General features: G+C 34.9%; 2 protein-coding genes across 2 annotated transcripts; both read left to right on the top strand.

Annotated features, from left to right (window-relative positions):
- The first annotated feature begins 267 nt into the window (after positions 1-267).
- LOC109159218 (1-aminocyclopropane-1-carboxylate oxidase 3) lies at positions 268-1,600 on the top strand. The gene is made up of 2 exons (XM_019307304.1): positions 268-446; positions 553-1,600. Exons 1-2 carry the CDS (start codon positions 342-344, stop codon positions 1,375-1,377), a joined length of 930 nt encoding a protein of 309 aa, XP_019162849.1. The 5' UTR covers positions 268-341; the 3' UTR covers positions 1,378-1,600.
- Positions 1,601-6,328: 4,728 nt separating this feature from the next.
- LOC109158712 (TMV resistance protein N) lies at positions 6,329-7,377 on the top strand. Its single transcript, XM_019306611.1, has 3 exons — positions 6,329-6,819; positions 7,135-7,257; positions 7,356-7,377. The coding sequence occupies exons 1-3, from the start codon at positions 6,329-6,331 to the stop codon at positions 7,375-7,377; spliced, it is 636 nt and encodes a 211-aa protein (XP_019162156.1).
- Positions 7,378-13,047: the final 5,670 nt, after the last annotated feature.

The raw sequence follows: 13,047 nt of genomic DNA, 5'->3' as shown, positions 1-13,047 counted from the left end.
GAACCATAAAACGACAACGACAAGTGGAAGCAACACCCAATGAATGAGCGAGTAGGTTTCACGTACGGTCAAGATAGACAGAATTTAGGAGTCCATATTTAGGGTTGGATGGTCCACCACGGGACAGTGACATAAACCATATTCCTTCGAAGACTTTGACTTGGACTTGTATCCTACAATCTTGTGCTTCATGGCTAGAATGTGGGTCCCAGGAGGACAGCTTCATTCCACTATAAATATGTTACACCCCTTCACCTATCCATCATCACAACTTAAAAGCACCATATATCTCCTTGCTTGTTCACATTCACTCACTGCAGATACTTTCAAGAATTGAGAAAATGGCAAACTTCCCAGTTATCAACATGGAAAAGCTTAATGGCGCTGAGAGAGGAGATGCCATGGAACTCATCAAAGATGCCTGCGAGAATTGGGGTTTCTTTGAGGTATTTCCTATATAAATGCATATATAGTATATCTAGGTTATAAGAATATATGTGAATTATGGAAAGAGCTAGAATTAACGTTGTTGTTTGTTATAATTTAATGTAGTTGTTGAACCATGGGATTCCTCATGAAGTAATGGACAACATTGAGAAACTGACAAAGGAGCATTACAAGAAGGTAATGGAGCAGAGGTTTAAGGATTTGGTAGCCAGCAAGGGCTTAGAAGGTGTAGAAGCCGAGGTTACTGATATGGATTGGGAAAGCACTTTCTTCTTGCGCCACCTTCCAGTTTCCACCATTTCCCAAGTCCCTGATCTTGACGACAATTACAGGGAGGCAATGAGAGACTTTGCCAAAAGATTGGAGAAACTAGCAGAGGAGCTTCTAGACTTGCTGTGCGAGAATCTTGGACTAGAAAAAGGGTACTTGAAAAAGGCCTTTTATGGATCCACAGCTCCAAATTTCGGGTCCAAAGTGAGCAACTATCCACCATGCCCAAAACCAGATTTGATCAAAGGTCTCCGAGCCCACACCGACGCCGGCGGCATAATCCTCCTCTTCCAAGACGACAAAGTTAGCGGCCTCCAGCTTCTGAAAGACGGGGAATGGGTGGACGTTCCTCCCATGCGCCACTCCATCGTCGTCAACCTGGGCGACCAACTCGAGGTGATCACCAATGGTAAATATAAGAGCGTGGAACATAGAGTGATTGCGCAAACAGACGGGGCCAGGATGTCCATAGCTTCGTTCTACAACCCAGCAAGCGATGCTGTCATCTACCCGGCACCGGCTCTGGTGGAGAAAGCTGCTGATGATGAGAAAGTTTACCCAAAATTTGTGTTCGATGATTACATGAAGTTATACGCAGGCCTAAAGTTTCAGCCCAAAGAGCCGAGGTTCGACGCCATGAAGGCCGCCCAAACTGCATAGAGATATCAGCATTCATGTTCAATCAAGGGAAGATGGACAAGTGGAAGTCTCTGCCTAATTCAAAGACATATTTATTATTATTATTTTATATTTCTTATTCTTGTTTTGGAGGATGAAATAAACTAGGCCTTTGCTACTAAAGCAAGACCTCATTATGTATCATTTCAAACATTCTTATTTTTCTTCAAGAATATTATTAATGTGAAATTCCATATTTGTCTAATGGATATTTGTAATTCTCTTCAAATTAAGTTTTAATAGAACAACAAAGCATAAATATTTCCATATTTTCCTTTCAATCCTCAATTTAATTGATTGCTTAATCAAATTAAAAATCATATAACCTGTGGTGTGGTTGAGTGGGATCGAGGGACTCATCCATCCTTAACCAAATGTCAATGATTCAATGGCTTTGGTTATGGAGCAACCTTTAATTTACAGGCCAGATGTCTCACCCAAAAGAGATACCTATAATTCAGGGAAAGGATTAGTTACTGTGTTTGATAGTGGAAACTTAGGCTACACCCAAAAAAAAAAAAAATTAAAAACCATACACACGTGTGAGCGAAGGATTGATGGAACATAAGGATGATAGGAATACAAAAATTTGGGCAAATCCACATTATTGCACCCACAATACCACCAACTCTCTAGGAATCTCTTGGAAGTTAGTAAACTTGGACAATAATTATCATGGCCGGTGCATTGTCATTTAGTTTTCATATATGTTTGATGGAAAATGTCATGTATGTCCCGTCTCAAAATTTATCTAATAACTCCAACCCAATAATAGTGAGAATTCCTTACAAATTAATCTTATTAACAACAAATGAAGAATCATTCTCTAGGATAACAACAGATTGATATTATCCCAATAAGGCATTAGCTCTTGATTGATAATCCAAACTTGTCATAAAGGATATACATTCTTCCAGAGCTTAGACATTTAGACCAATCATTATAGCAATGGTTCATCTTGTAAGTTAGACTATTGACATAATATTCATTTTTAATATATTGAAAATTTATTTTTAATACATTAAATGTTATTTTTGAAAATTCATTACTTGGTAGTTGGTAGTATACCAAATAATGAGTCTTTATTCATCAGTACATAAAAAATAAAACTTCAATATATTAAAAATTACGGAGTAGTATTTATTCATGATCCACATTGCAACATGGACTATAGTCTATAGTATAATATATTTACCCATTTAGACTTGTATGCAGTCTTTCCGCAAATTATGCCGTGCAACCGAATGCACCTTGCAAGGTGCATACAGTTGCAAAACGGCGCCGTTTTGGTTAAAAAAAAACGCGCGTCTCACTTAAAGAAGAAATCAGGTTCGATTCCCGGTAATAGCATTTTTATATATCCAGAAATTCATAACTATATATCCACAGTGAATGAATGAAGTAAAAATCCACAATGAATGAACTAAATATCCACAATGAATGAACTAAATATCCACAATGATTGAACTAAATATCCACAATGAATGAACTAAATATCCATAAACTCATAACTATATATCCACAGTGAATGAATGAAGTAAATATCTACAATGAATGAACTAAATATCCACAATAAATGAACTAAATATCCATAAATTCATAACTATATATCCAGAAATTCATAACTATATATCCATAATAATGCTATTGCTGAGAATCGAACCTAATTTTTTTTTTTTAAAGTGGAACGCGCGTTTTTAATCAAAACGGCGTCGTTTTGCATCGTATGCACCATGCGCATGTTACATTCGATTGCACGGCATAACTATTGGTCTTTTTCCTTGTAGATCTAATTCCACTTTAATTTGGGCCGAAATTGATCCATTTATTCTACGCTGCGACAGGCCTAAAAAATAAAGACCAGTCCTATGATCCATTGAATTAGGTGGGTCGAAGAATCTGATCATTTATATTTGAGAAATCTTGAACAATTTTAAACACATTCTTTAAAAAATATAATCTCTATTCTCTAATATGATCTTTAATCTGTAAATTTATTTGCTTTAAATCAACCTATATATGTGATGGTGTATTAGGTAGTTTAATTAAAAGACCTAAGCATTACAAACCAAGGCGGAAGCTCGAGAGTTGAGTTTAATATCCTACCATTAAAATGTGGCGCTAATTGCTATACAAGTATAAGAAAATAAAATTATGTAATTGCTCCGGAAGCGTTTGGTCCTAACAATTTGTATCAGAGCAATCATTGAAACACGACACTCACAATGAAAATAATATATCATCACAATTATATCAATTTCAGTACTTCCATTTTCTAGATCAAGATATATATATATATATATATATATATATATATATATATATATATATATATATATATATATATATATATATATATATTAGTCCACTGACAATTTTCAAAATTCTTTCAACCCCACTGACAATCTTCTAATTTAGTCCACAACATTAGCAAATGCTTGCAATCTTTCAGCTTTCACTGTCGTGTGTGAGATGGCCAAATGCCAAAGATGGAAGAAATCAGCTCAAGAATAGTTCTTCAACCAACGTAAGGTTCGATCAAATCACAATCTCCTCCAATGACTGAACTATAATGACACTAATTAATTATTCAAACCCATCTATCTCAACTATATATATACTCTAATTATGCTTATTATTTTGTCCTTTTTGCTTTGCTATTTTTTTAAAAATATATATATAATAATAAGACGAATAATGACATAGACACAACTGATACGTTATGTAAACAAGATCTCAATTACAAAAATCAGTTCAAGATGATGAGTTGGGGGTTTGGCCCAATTAAACTTAAGTATCTGGTGAGATAATTAGATAAGTGTACGAGTTTCAAACCTAGCTCGGAACATTACGAATAAGTAATAGTCAAAGTGTCAAAGTAATTAAAGCTGTCAATAGTAACGGTCAAAAGTTGTTACACTTAATGTAAGAGTCATTAGTATATGTCGAACGACAAAGTTAGCCCAAACAATTATTTCTAGCTGTTGTATCCATTGTTAGCTTTGTATATACTTAGCCATTATTGTAGCAGGTAGATGACACGATTTAAGCTTGTACTGAACGCTACAAACAATACAACCGCTTAATTAACTGTCCATTTTATTCTTAATATTAATAGTTAATTTTATGGTGTTACATCTTATTAATATTGTCACCACTCCACAATCTCTTATATATGGAGCTAATATAAGATTGTATTACCCTCAAAGAAACAAGGAGAAGTTTGTAATAATATTAAGACTTTGCTTAACTTGCCCTTCTACTTTTCCTGACTAAAAGGAAGTTTTTTTTTTTTATTTTTTTTTTTTTTTTTTATTTTTTAACAACCAGATAAATCATTTCCGATTTATCTTCCTTCCTTGTGCTCCTTTTTTATGCTTTTTACTCGGACTTATATTAAATGATATTTCGTTTTATTTTCAGAACAAAAAAATCATTTGCCCTTCAATATCACTATAAACACCATCAAAACCTGTGAAATGTAATTAGTTACTATTTCATTTGTGAAAGCCATCAAAACCATGGGAAATCATTCAATTGGTATACACAATTTTATAAGTTCAGAACATAAAATAAAATTTTTATGGAGATTAGTATATAATTTATTAGTGTCAATGATTTTGTGGTTTAGTGGCACGAGTGACTCTCTCCAATGAGAGATTATGAGTTTGAGCTCCAGTCGAAGCGATATTAACTCTTTGTGTTCCAATAAATTGAAAAAATAGCTATAAACAGATACTATATTGTAACAGAGAGCCAGTACTAATAAGAAAAAGTATATAAATTTATAAGTAAAGACATGACATGAATCACGATGGCCGCAAAGCATATTTGATGAATATTGAAATTTATTGGCTTGTTTTACAAACTAAATGAGTAAATGCCACGCCTACGTATGTACTCCAAGAAACATTCAAACCAATTGACAACCCCTTGAAAAGTCTATGCCACCACCCTCGTTTTTGAACTTTCGCCAATCTTTCAAAAACAAAACATGTAAATAAATATGTTTGAAGAGAAAAGTATTATTCTTGAAGATAGGAAAAAGAAAATGAATCGAGTGGTCCTTTTGATCATTTCAACACTCCCTTCCTCAGCTTCTTCCCTCAATTTGAAAGAATAGGTAACTGATTTAGTAGGTAATATTTAAAATAATAGATTAAGGTTTGAATCTTAGCAGTGTGAGGATTACACCAAAAGCTAGCATATCTCTGTTGTACATCGATATTTGGCACTACTGGAATATTGAATCACCGTGATTTACATAATCCCAAATGCTCTGTAGGGTCGGGTGTGGGACCCTTTGGATTAAAGATTCAATCTTTTGGGAGAAGCTTCCTCCCTCAATCCTCATGCACCAAATGTAATGTGTTTCCACCACCCCATTCATTCTCCAACCCGTCAATCTTATCACGAATCAATAAGATAAAATCTTAATTAACCCGATAATATAATGTAAATTTTGATACAATAAGTATGTGGTATTGTTGTTGATGGATGAATGTGAAATAAATATAAATATATCAAAAAGTAAGGTTATGAACGCCTACATTAACATACGTACGTGTTTGAAGGATTAAACAGATGAAGAGTCAAATAATTCAATATCTTATTGTACTAAAGTTCTTTTCTTGTAAAATAAAATACTTAGTATTTTCTTTAGGTCCAATGTTATTAGTAGAAAAGTTGAATTCAATTCTTCTCTTGAAATACGGTCAAATCAAAGTAAATACTTAGGATCCAACCTAGGTACTATAAATACACAACATTAAATTGTAGCGTAATCAATATCCTACCGACAAAAATTGTAACCAAAAAACCTTCCAACTAACCAAAAATACACACTACGTAAAAAAGTGAAAAGAATTTTTTAATTTTTTTTAAAATAAAAATAAACTTTTTTTTGCAACGTATAATACTTGTTCAAACAGCCATGCAGCGTTCGCCGGCAGCCAAGAACCTGTGCAATCAGCTTCTCCGGTACCGGAGCCAGCTACGGCCGGAGAAGATCCCGCCATGCGACGTGTTCGTTAACCACCGGGGGATCGACACGAAACGGAACGTCGCCGGGCTGCTTTACGACCACCTGAGGAGGCTCCGGCTCCGGCCGTTCTTGGACAGCAAGAACATGAAGCCCGGAGACAAGCTTTTCGAGAAAATCGACCCGGCGATCCGGAACTGCAAGGTCGGGGTCGCCGTTTTCTCGCCGCAGTATTGCGATTCTTACTTTTGCCTGCACGAGTTGGCTCTCATGATGGAGTGCAAGAAGAAGGTTGTCCCCATTTTTTGCGACGTAAAACCTTCGGAGCTCGCCGTCCGGGATAGCATGGCCCGGATTTATCCGGCCGAGGACATGGAGAAATTCCGGTTGGCTCTTCAGGAAGCCAAATTCACCGTCGGACTCACGTTTGATACCGTTAATGGGTAAGTTGTAATACATAAACACATCCTATAATATCGGCAAAATTAGCCAAGTTGGTCAGACAATTAATTTCGTAATCACAAAGTTATAATGACTTACAGCAAAAATAGTCTATTAACTTTTTTAGTTTGAGTCGGTTAACTATGGACAATCTAGGTTGATTTACATCCTTGTGATGCTTTATCAGTTAGGATCATAAGACGAGTTTACCCAATATACACTTTCGGGTAGTGGTGATACGAACTATGTTTCATGTACGTACCATAAAAGCTGATTATCTGAAGTACATTGTTATTGATTATGTTATGTTTTTGCAGGGATTGGTCTGAATTCTTAACCAGTGCTACAGAAGCGGTCATAAAGAACATAATCGAGGTAGAAGGAGACAAGATGATGAGGAACAAACGGATGAATTCCTGGCATCAAAAGACTGCCATGAGGTTTTCATGATAACAGAGACTTGATTGGTTCATTTTATTACTTCATTCTTTTGTTCTTTTGGTTTTTGTTTTATTGGCGGTATTAAATTGCTATACAGGCAAAGAGGTTCTCCTAATTGATTAACTTGTTCAATTTCAATTTTAAGTTATGCTAAGGGTCACATTCCTTTGTACATTTTGAGACCCATGATGTTCTCAATAAGACATTGTAAAATCTTCTGTCTTTCATTATCTATGAATGAATAAAATGCATAGATGATTCAAGAACTATATGTCTTTTGGAAAGAACAAATAGCTCAAGAACTATATGTGAATTGGTCAATTGCACAATTAAAAGTTAATTCATTTCAATAAGGTAGACTTATATATGTTTTTTTTTTTTTTTAATACATCCGAAGGAAAAAACAAAAAAACAAAACAAAACAAAACTAGTTATCCATAACAGTCAGTCAGTCAATAGATTATATTGTGCCGAAGCCCAAACTCTCTGTGTTACCGTACAATATTTGATTAAAGTGAATTACACTTTCGGTCCTATAATTATTGTCGTCCTATTAATTTCAATTCACGACTTTCGAAATTAATAATTGAGTATCATTACTAATTTAAGTTTTATCAATTTTAGCCTATTCGTCCAAATTACTGGTGAAAAGTGGTCAAAAAATTTTAAAAGATAAAATTTTATGGGTAATTTTGTCCTTTTACTTCTCTTCATTTCTTTCATTCTCCGAGCACGACGACGGCCATTTTTTTCTGACGTCTCCTCTAATAATGTTTACTCTCTAATATTGTGTCATTCTCCGGGATATAATGTTCTTTCCTTTTATTAAGACAATATAAAATATAAATCATCAATTACAGTTATTTCGAGAAATGAATATCTATCTAATTCATTGGCGGATTATCATTTATCAACCCAAAATGCCCGGCCATTACTGAGCTTAAGAATTAGGCCTTATATAAATCTAATAAAAATTGTCAAGTGTTGAGCATAAGTCGGTGAAAGGTCAAGTCCAATAATTGGTAGCTAAGTTGATTATGGGTGGATGTCAATGAAGGATAAGTCCAACACTTTGCCTCTCAAAAATGTGGTGACGGTATATAAGTAAATAACAATGTATCTTTGGTGTGAGCTGAGCTATAGCTTTTGGTGTAATACCTTAAATATAATGTTTTTTCTTTTTATTAAGACAATATAAATATAAATCAACACAAGCACCTTGTGCTCAGATGACATGTAGTGACTTCTCCAATGTGAGAGGTCATGAGATCGAGCCTCAGTGGAAGCGTTGTTGACTCTTTGTGCTTCATTAGATTAAGAAAGTATGTATAAATACTTATCTAATTCATTATTGGTGGATTATCAACCCAAAATGTAAAGACGTTGTTGACTCTTTGTGCTTCATTAGATTAAGAAAGATTAGCTTAAGAATTAGGCCTTAATTGGTAGCTAGGAGGATTGTTGGGCGGAGGCCAATGAAGAGACAAGTCCAGCACCCTACCTCTCCAAAATGTGATGGCGGTACGTAAGTAAATATAATAAAGTTGTGCCTTCGCTATGAATTATAAACATTTGATCCTAATAAGTGGTACCATAGTCAGGCCATCGTGTTCAAGTCCCATCAAGATCGAGCAAAAATTGTACAATATATAAGAAAATAAAGTTGCTTTGCGTCTTCGTTATGAGCTGAAAACATAGTTGAATTAGAAGCTTTAGTCCAAATTAAAATAAGCACTCAATCATGGGGCCTGTTTTATTTTGTCCAATGTTGAACTGACATATGACATTGTCATTATATTCTAATTCCTCATTTAGAAATTAATTATATTGGTGTTTGTATATATAACTTTAAGCATGCATGCAAGAAGAAAATTGTGTAGCAAGCTAGTCTAGATCACACGTACCATCGCATAAGAATATAATTGTGATTTTTCTTTGTCTCTTACCTAGTCAAAAGAATGCATGCTAGCTACAACATGTTTAATTTGTAATATTAGACATTTGTCAAGATTCACCAATGAAAACGTAGATCATTATGTTTGATTTTATTTATTTTTTTCTTTATTTTAATTTCAAATAGTTTCTAATTTTCTTCACAAACAAGATTGTCATTTGGGAATGAATCTCCTTTCTTAAAATTGCAATATTGATTTTGACTAGAAATTGTGTTAAGATATTCAAACGCCACTTTAGAATTAGTAACCTCAAGACGAACTCTAGAAGCATTTATGGAATAATAAGTTGTGAATTAGTTATAAACAATTGTTCCTGGCGACTGGCGTGACGTTAAATGCTTACAAAAATGATGATTCGGAATAAAAACTAAGGGTCTGTTTGGAAAGCAGGAAAATGACTTCTGGAAAATGAGTCATTTTCCGGAAAACATTTTCCTTTCCAGTGTTTGGTTGCATTCTGGAAAACTGTTTTTGTGTGTTTGGTTCATTTTCTGGAAAATGAGTAGAATTGTATAATTAAACATTTTAATTATTTTATTTAGAATATTACAACATGTATAATAATATATATAATAATAATTTTAAATATAATAATAAAAAACTAATAATATATCAAAAATATTATGGTGGTGGTAGTGGTGTTATTTGTTATACAATAATAATAATAATAATAATAATAATAATAATAATAATAATAATAATAATAATAATAACTGGTGGCAGTGGTGGTGGTGGTGGTGTGGTGACGGTGGTTGCAGTGCTATGGTGGTGGTGGTGGTGGCGGCGACGGTGGTTGCGGTGGTATGGTCATGGTGGTGGCGGCGGTGGTGTGATATTGGTGGTGTGGTGGTTGCGGTGGTATGGTGGTGGTGGCGGCAGCGGTGGTATGGTGGTGGTGGTGGCGGCGACGGTGGTTGCGGTGGTATGGTGGCGGTGGCGGCGCCGGCGGTGGTAGTGGTGGTGGCGGCGGCAGCGGTGGTATGGTGGTGGTGATGGCAGCGACGGTGGTTGCGGTGGTATGGTGGTGGCGGCGGCGGCGGTAGTGGTGGTGGTGGCGGCGACGGTGGTATAGTGGTGGTGGTGGTGGCGGCGATGGTGATTGCGGTGGTATGGTGGTGGTGGTGGTGGCGGCGGTGGTATGGTCGTGGTGGTGGCGGCGGTGGTGTGATGCTGGTGGTGGTGGCTGCGGTGGTATGGTGTTGGTGGCGGCAGCGGTGGTACGTTGGTGGTGGTGGTGGTGGCGGCGACGGTGGTTGCGGTGGTATGGTGGTGGCGGCGGCGACGGCGGCGCCGGTAGTGGTGGTGGTGGCGGCGACGGTGGTAGCAGCGGTGGTGGTGTTGGTATGGTGTTGATGATGTTGGTGATGGTGTGATGTTGGTGTAAAAGTTGGAAAATGACTTCCCCCCAAAAAAAGGGAAGTCATTTTCTTCCAAAACAAGCCTATTTTCCAAAGTCAACGGAAAATGATTTCCGTTGACTTGATTTTCCAGACACATCCAAACAGTGAAAACTTGGAAAATGATTTCCAGAACTCATTTTTCATGTTTCCAAACACACCCTAAATTAAAGTAATTAAGTAAAATGGGGGATTTTTTTTTTAAAGGTATAATTAAGATGTAGGCGTGGTTGAGCGAGACCGATATGATGCACCAAATTTTTCGATGTTTCCGTGTATAGTGGAAGAGGGACCCAAAATAGAATTTGTGAAGGGTTTATTATTCTATGTTCCCATCCCGTGTGTATAGTAGTAATTAAAGTTTGCGACTCGGTCTAATCACTAAACTCTCATATATTTCCAACCCTTTTCTTCCTCCTCACACTACTTAATATTCCCTCTTTCTCTCCCTTTTTCTTGATAAGAAAATAACATTTTGGGTAGGTTTTTATACAATAATAGATTTCGTATCCAGTGTACACTCTTGGATAGGTTTGTTTTATTATTCAAAAAGAAATTAATAAATAAATAACATTTCCTTATCGCAAAAGGGTGGTAAAGTGATACGAGAAACATAATTCTCATATACTAGACGAAAACCACAAGTTCAATTCTCATTGCGTAGGGTCTTTAATTTCCTAGTGTAATTTGCAAATTATTACACAGGAGGGGGTTTATGCAATGCACAACATCAGATAGTGATTGCGAATTTTTCTAGTCATACAAAAACAAAAATTATGTTGTTTGCGAGCTATTACACAAGAATGAGATTTAGCCAATAAACATCATTGGTTAATGACTGCAAGTTTTCCTCATCATTTAAAAAATAATACTCGGATCCATAATAAGAACATTTGTCATTACTTAGTTATATAAGTATAATAATAGACTCAATCTATTCAAATAAGTATAAGTATAATAATAGACTCAATCTATTCAATCTATAAGAATAATAGTAGTCCCAGTGTGCAAAAGCAAGGGGTCAAACCCACCGAAAATTGATACAATACAATTTATAAACTTTAAATTAAAATAATTAACTTAACAATTTAAAGTGTTCAAAACTAATTGAAAATCAGAGTGTTCAATTTCGAGCTAGATGCGTAAATATGACATTCCATTTAAAATGGTAATAATATCATCAAAATTCACAAATACTTGGTAATTTTCCTTTTGTGATTTGTTTACCAAAAAAGTCTTGAGCAACATTATGCTGTCGGTCCAAATTTCCTTCAATTCCTCTACCTCTGAAAATTGATTATTTCTAGCTTTGACCTGGCCTAACAACTTACTTCTTAGTATTTATAGAGTGCTTGTAACTTACCATCTAAAACTTTTGTCTAAGGTTAAACTATAGATTAGTTAATCTCTCTTATATTGGTATGATTATTAAAGAGCTAGTGTGAGGCCTTAACTCTATTGGCAGCGACATTATTTTAAGAGATTATCAAACTTTGTAACTCATGACTCATAATTTTATTAAATTATAAATTTTTAATTTGGTCTATTAGGAATTTGGAACAAGATTCCACCATCACGTATTTGTAATTTGATTTTTTTTTTCCTTAATAATATCTTTCCGTCTTTCTTTAAAAAAAAATACTTACTTTGAAAGTATTTATTTTTCTTGAACTAAGTCAAAGTTTGTAACATTTGATAGCACAAATTAAACATGTGATATTCCACAGGACTTCTGAATAAGATTGAAAGGAACACCAAAATAAATCTACTCAAACTTGATATACTGGCCGTTCTTGGAGGTCCAGAGGGAGGATGAAGTCAAACTTAGAACTTTATATGTAAGTCATATTAGTCCTTTTGTATTAAGTATGTTGAGTTAAACTTTTAATAATGATATTTTAAATTTAAAATTATACTGTATTATTTTATAAGAATAAGAATTTTTATAACAAGAAGAACTCGTAACACTATTCCATGGCGCACACTAGATAAACTCCACTCTTATGTAATAGAGAATGAAGATATTTGATACCACAGTCCACAACGACAAGACTAATAGTACCACAAATGCAATTGAAAATTAAAACTAAAGTCTTTCATCGCAAATTATGCTGTGCAACCGAATGCACCATGCGCATGGTGCATTCGATGCAAAACGACGTCGTTTTGGTTAAAAAACGCGCGTCCCACTTAAAGAAGAAATCAGGTTCGATTCCCGGCAATAGCATTTTTATATATCTATAAATTCATAACTATATATCTATAAATTCATAACTATATATCCACAAATTCATAACTATATATCTACGGTGAATGAATGAAGTAAAAATCCATAACTATATATCCACAGTGAATGAATGAAGTAAAAATCCACAATGAATAAACTAATTAAATATCCACAATGATTGAACTAAATATCCACAATGAATGAACTAAA

Source organism: Ipomoea nil, unplaced genomic scaffold (genome assembly GCF_001879475.1).
Source record: "Ipomoea nil cultivar Tokyo-kokei standard unplaced genomic scaffold, Asagao_1.1 scaffold2826, whole genome shotgun sequence".
In the NCBI taxonomy this organism is placed as follows: Eukaryota; Viridiplantae; Streptophyta; class Magnoliopsida; order Solanales; family Convolvulaceae; genus Ipomoea; species Ipomoea nil.
The sequence above is the reverse complement of the archived record's forward strand: the minus strand, read 5'-3'. Positions and strand labels throughout refer to the sequence as shown.

Coding starts and splice junctions, on each gene's coding strand:
- LOC109159218 (XM_019307304.1), top strand. CDS start 342: ATGGCAAACTTCCCAGTTATCAACATGGAAAAGCTTAATGGCGCTGAG. Junction 447..552: donor AGAATTGGGGTTTCTTTGAG/GTATTTCCTATA, acceptor AATTTAATGTAG/TTGTTGAACCATGGGATTCC.
- LOC109158712 (XM_019306611.1), top strand. CDS start 6,329: ATGCAGCGTTCGCCGGCAGCCAAGAACCTGTGCAATCAGCTTCTCCGG. Junction 6,820..7,134: donor ACGTTTGATACCGTTAATGG/GTAAGTTGTAAT, acceptor ATGTTTTTGCAG/GGATTGGTCTGAATTCTTAA. Junction 7,258..7,355: donor CATCAAAAGACTGCCATGAG/GTTTTCATGATA, acceptor ATTGCTATACAG/GCAAAGAGGTTCTCCTAATT.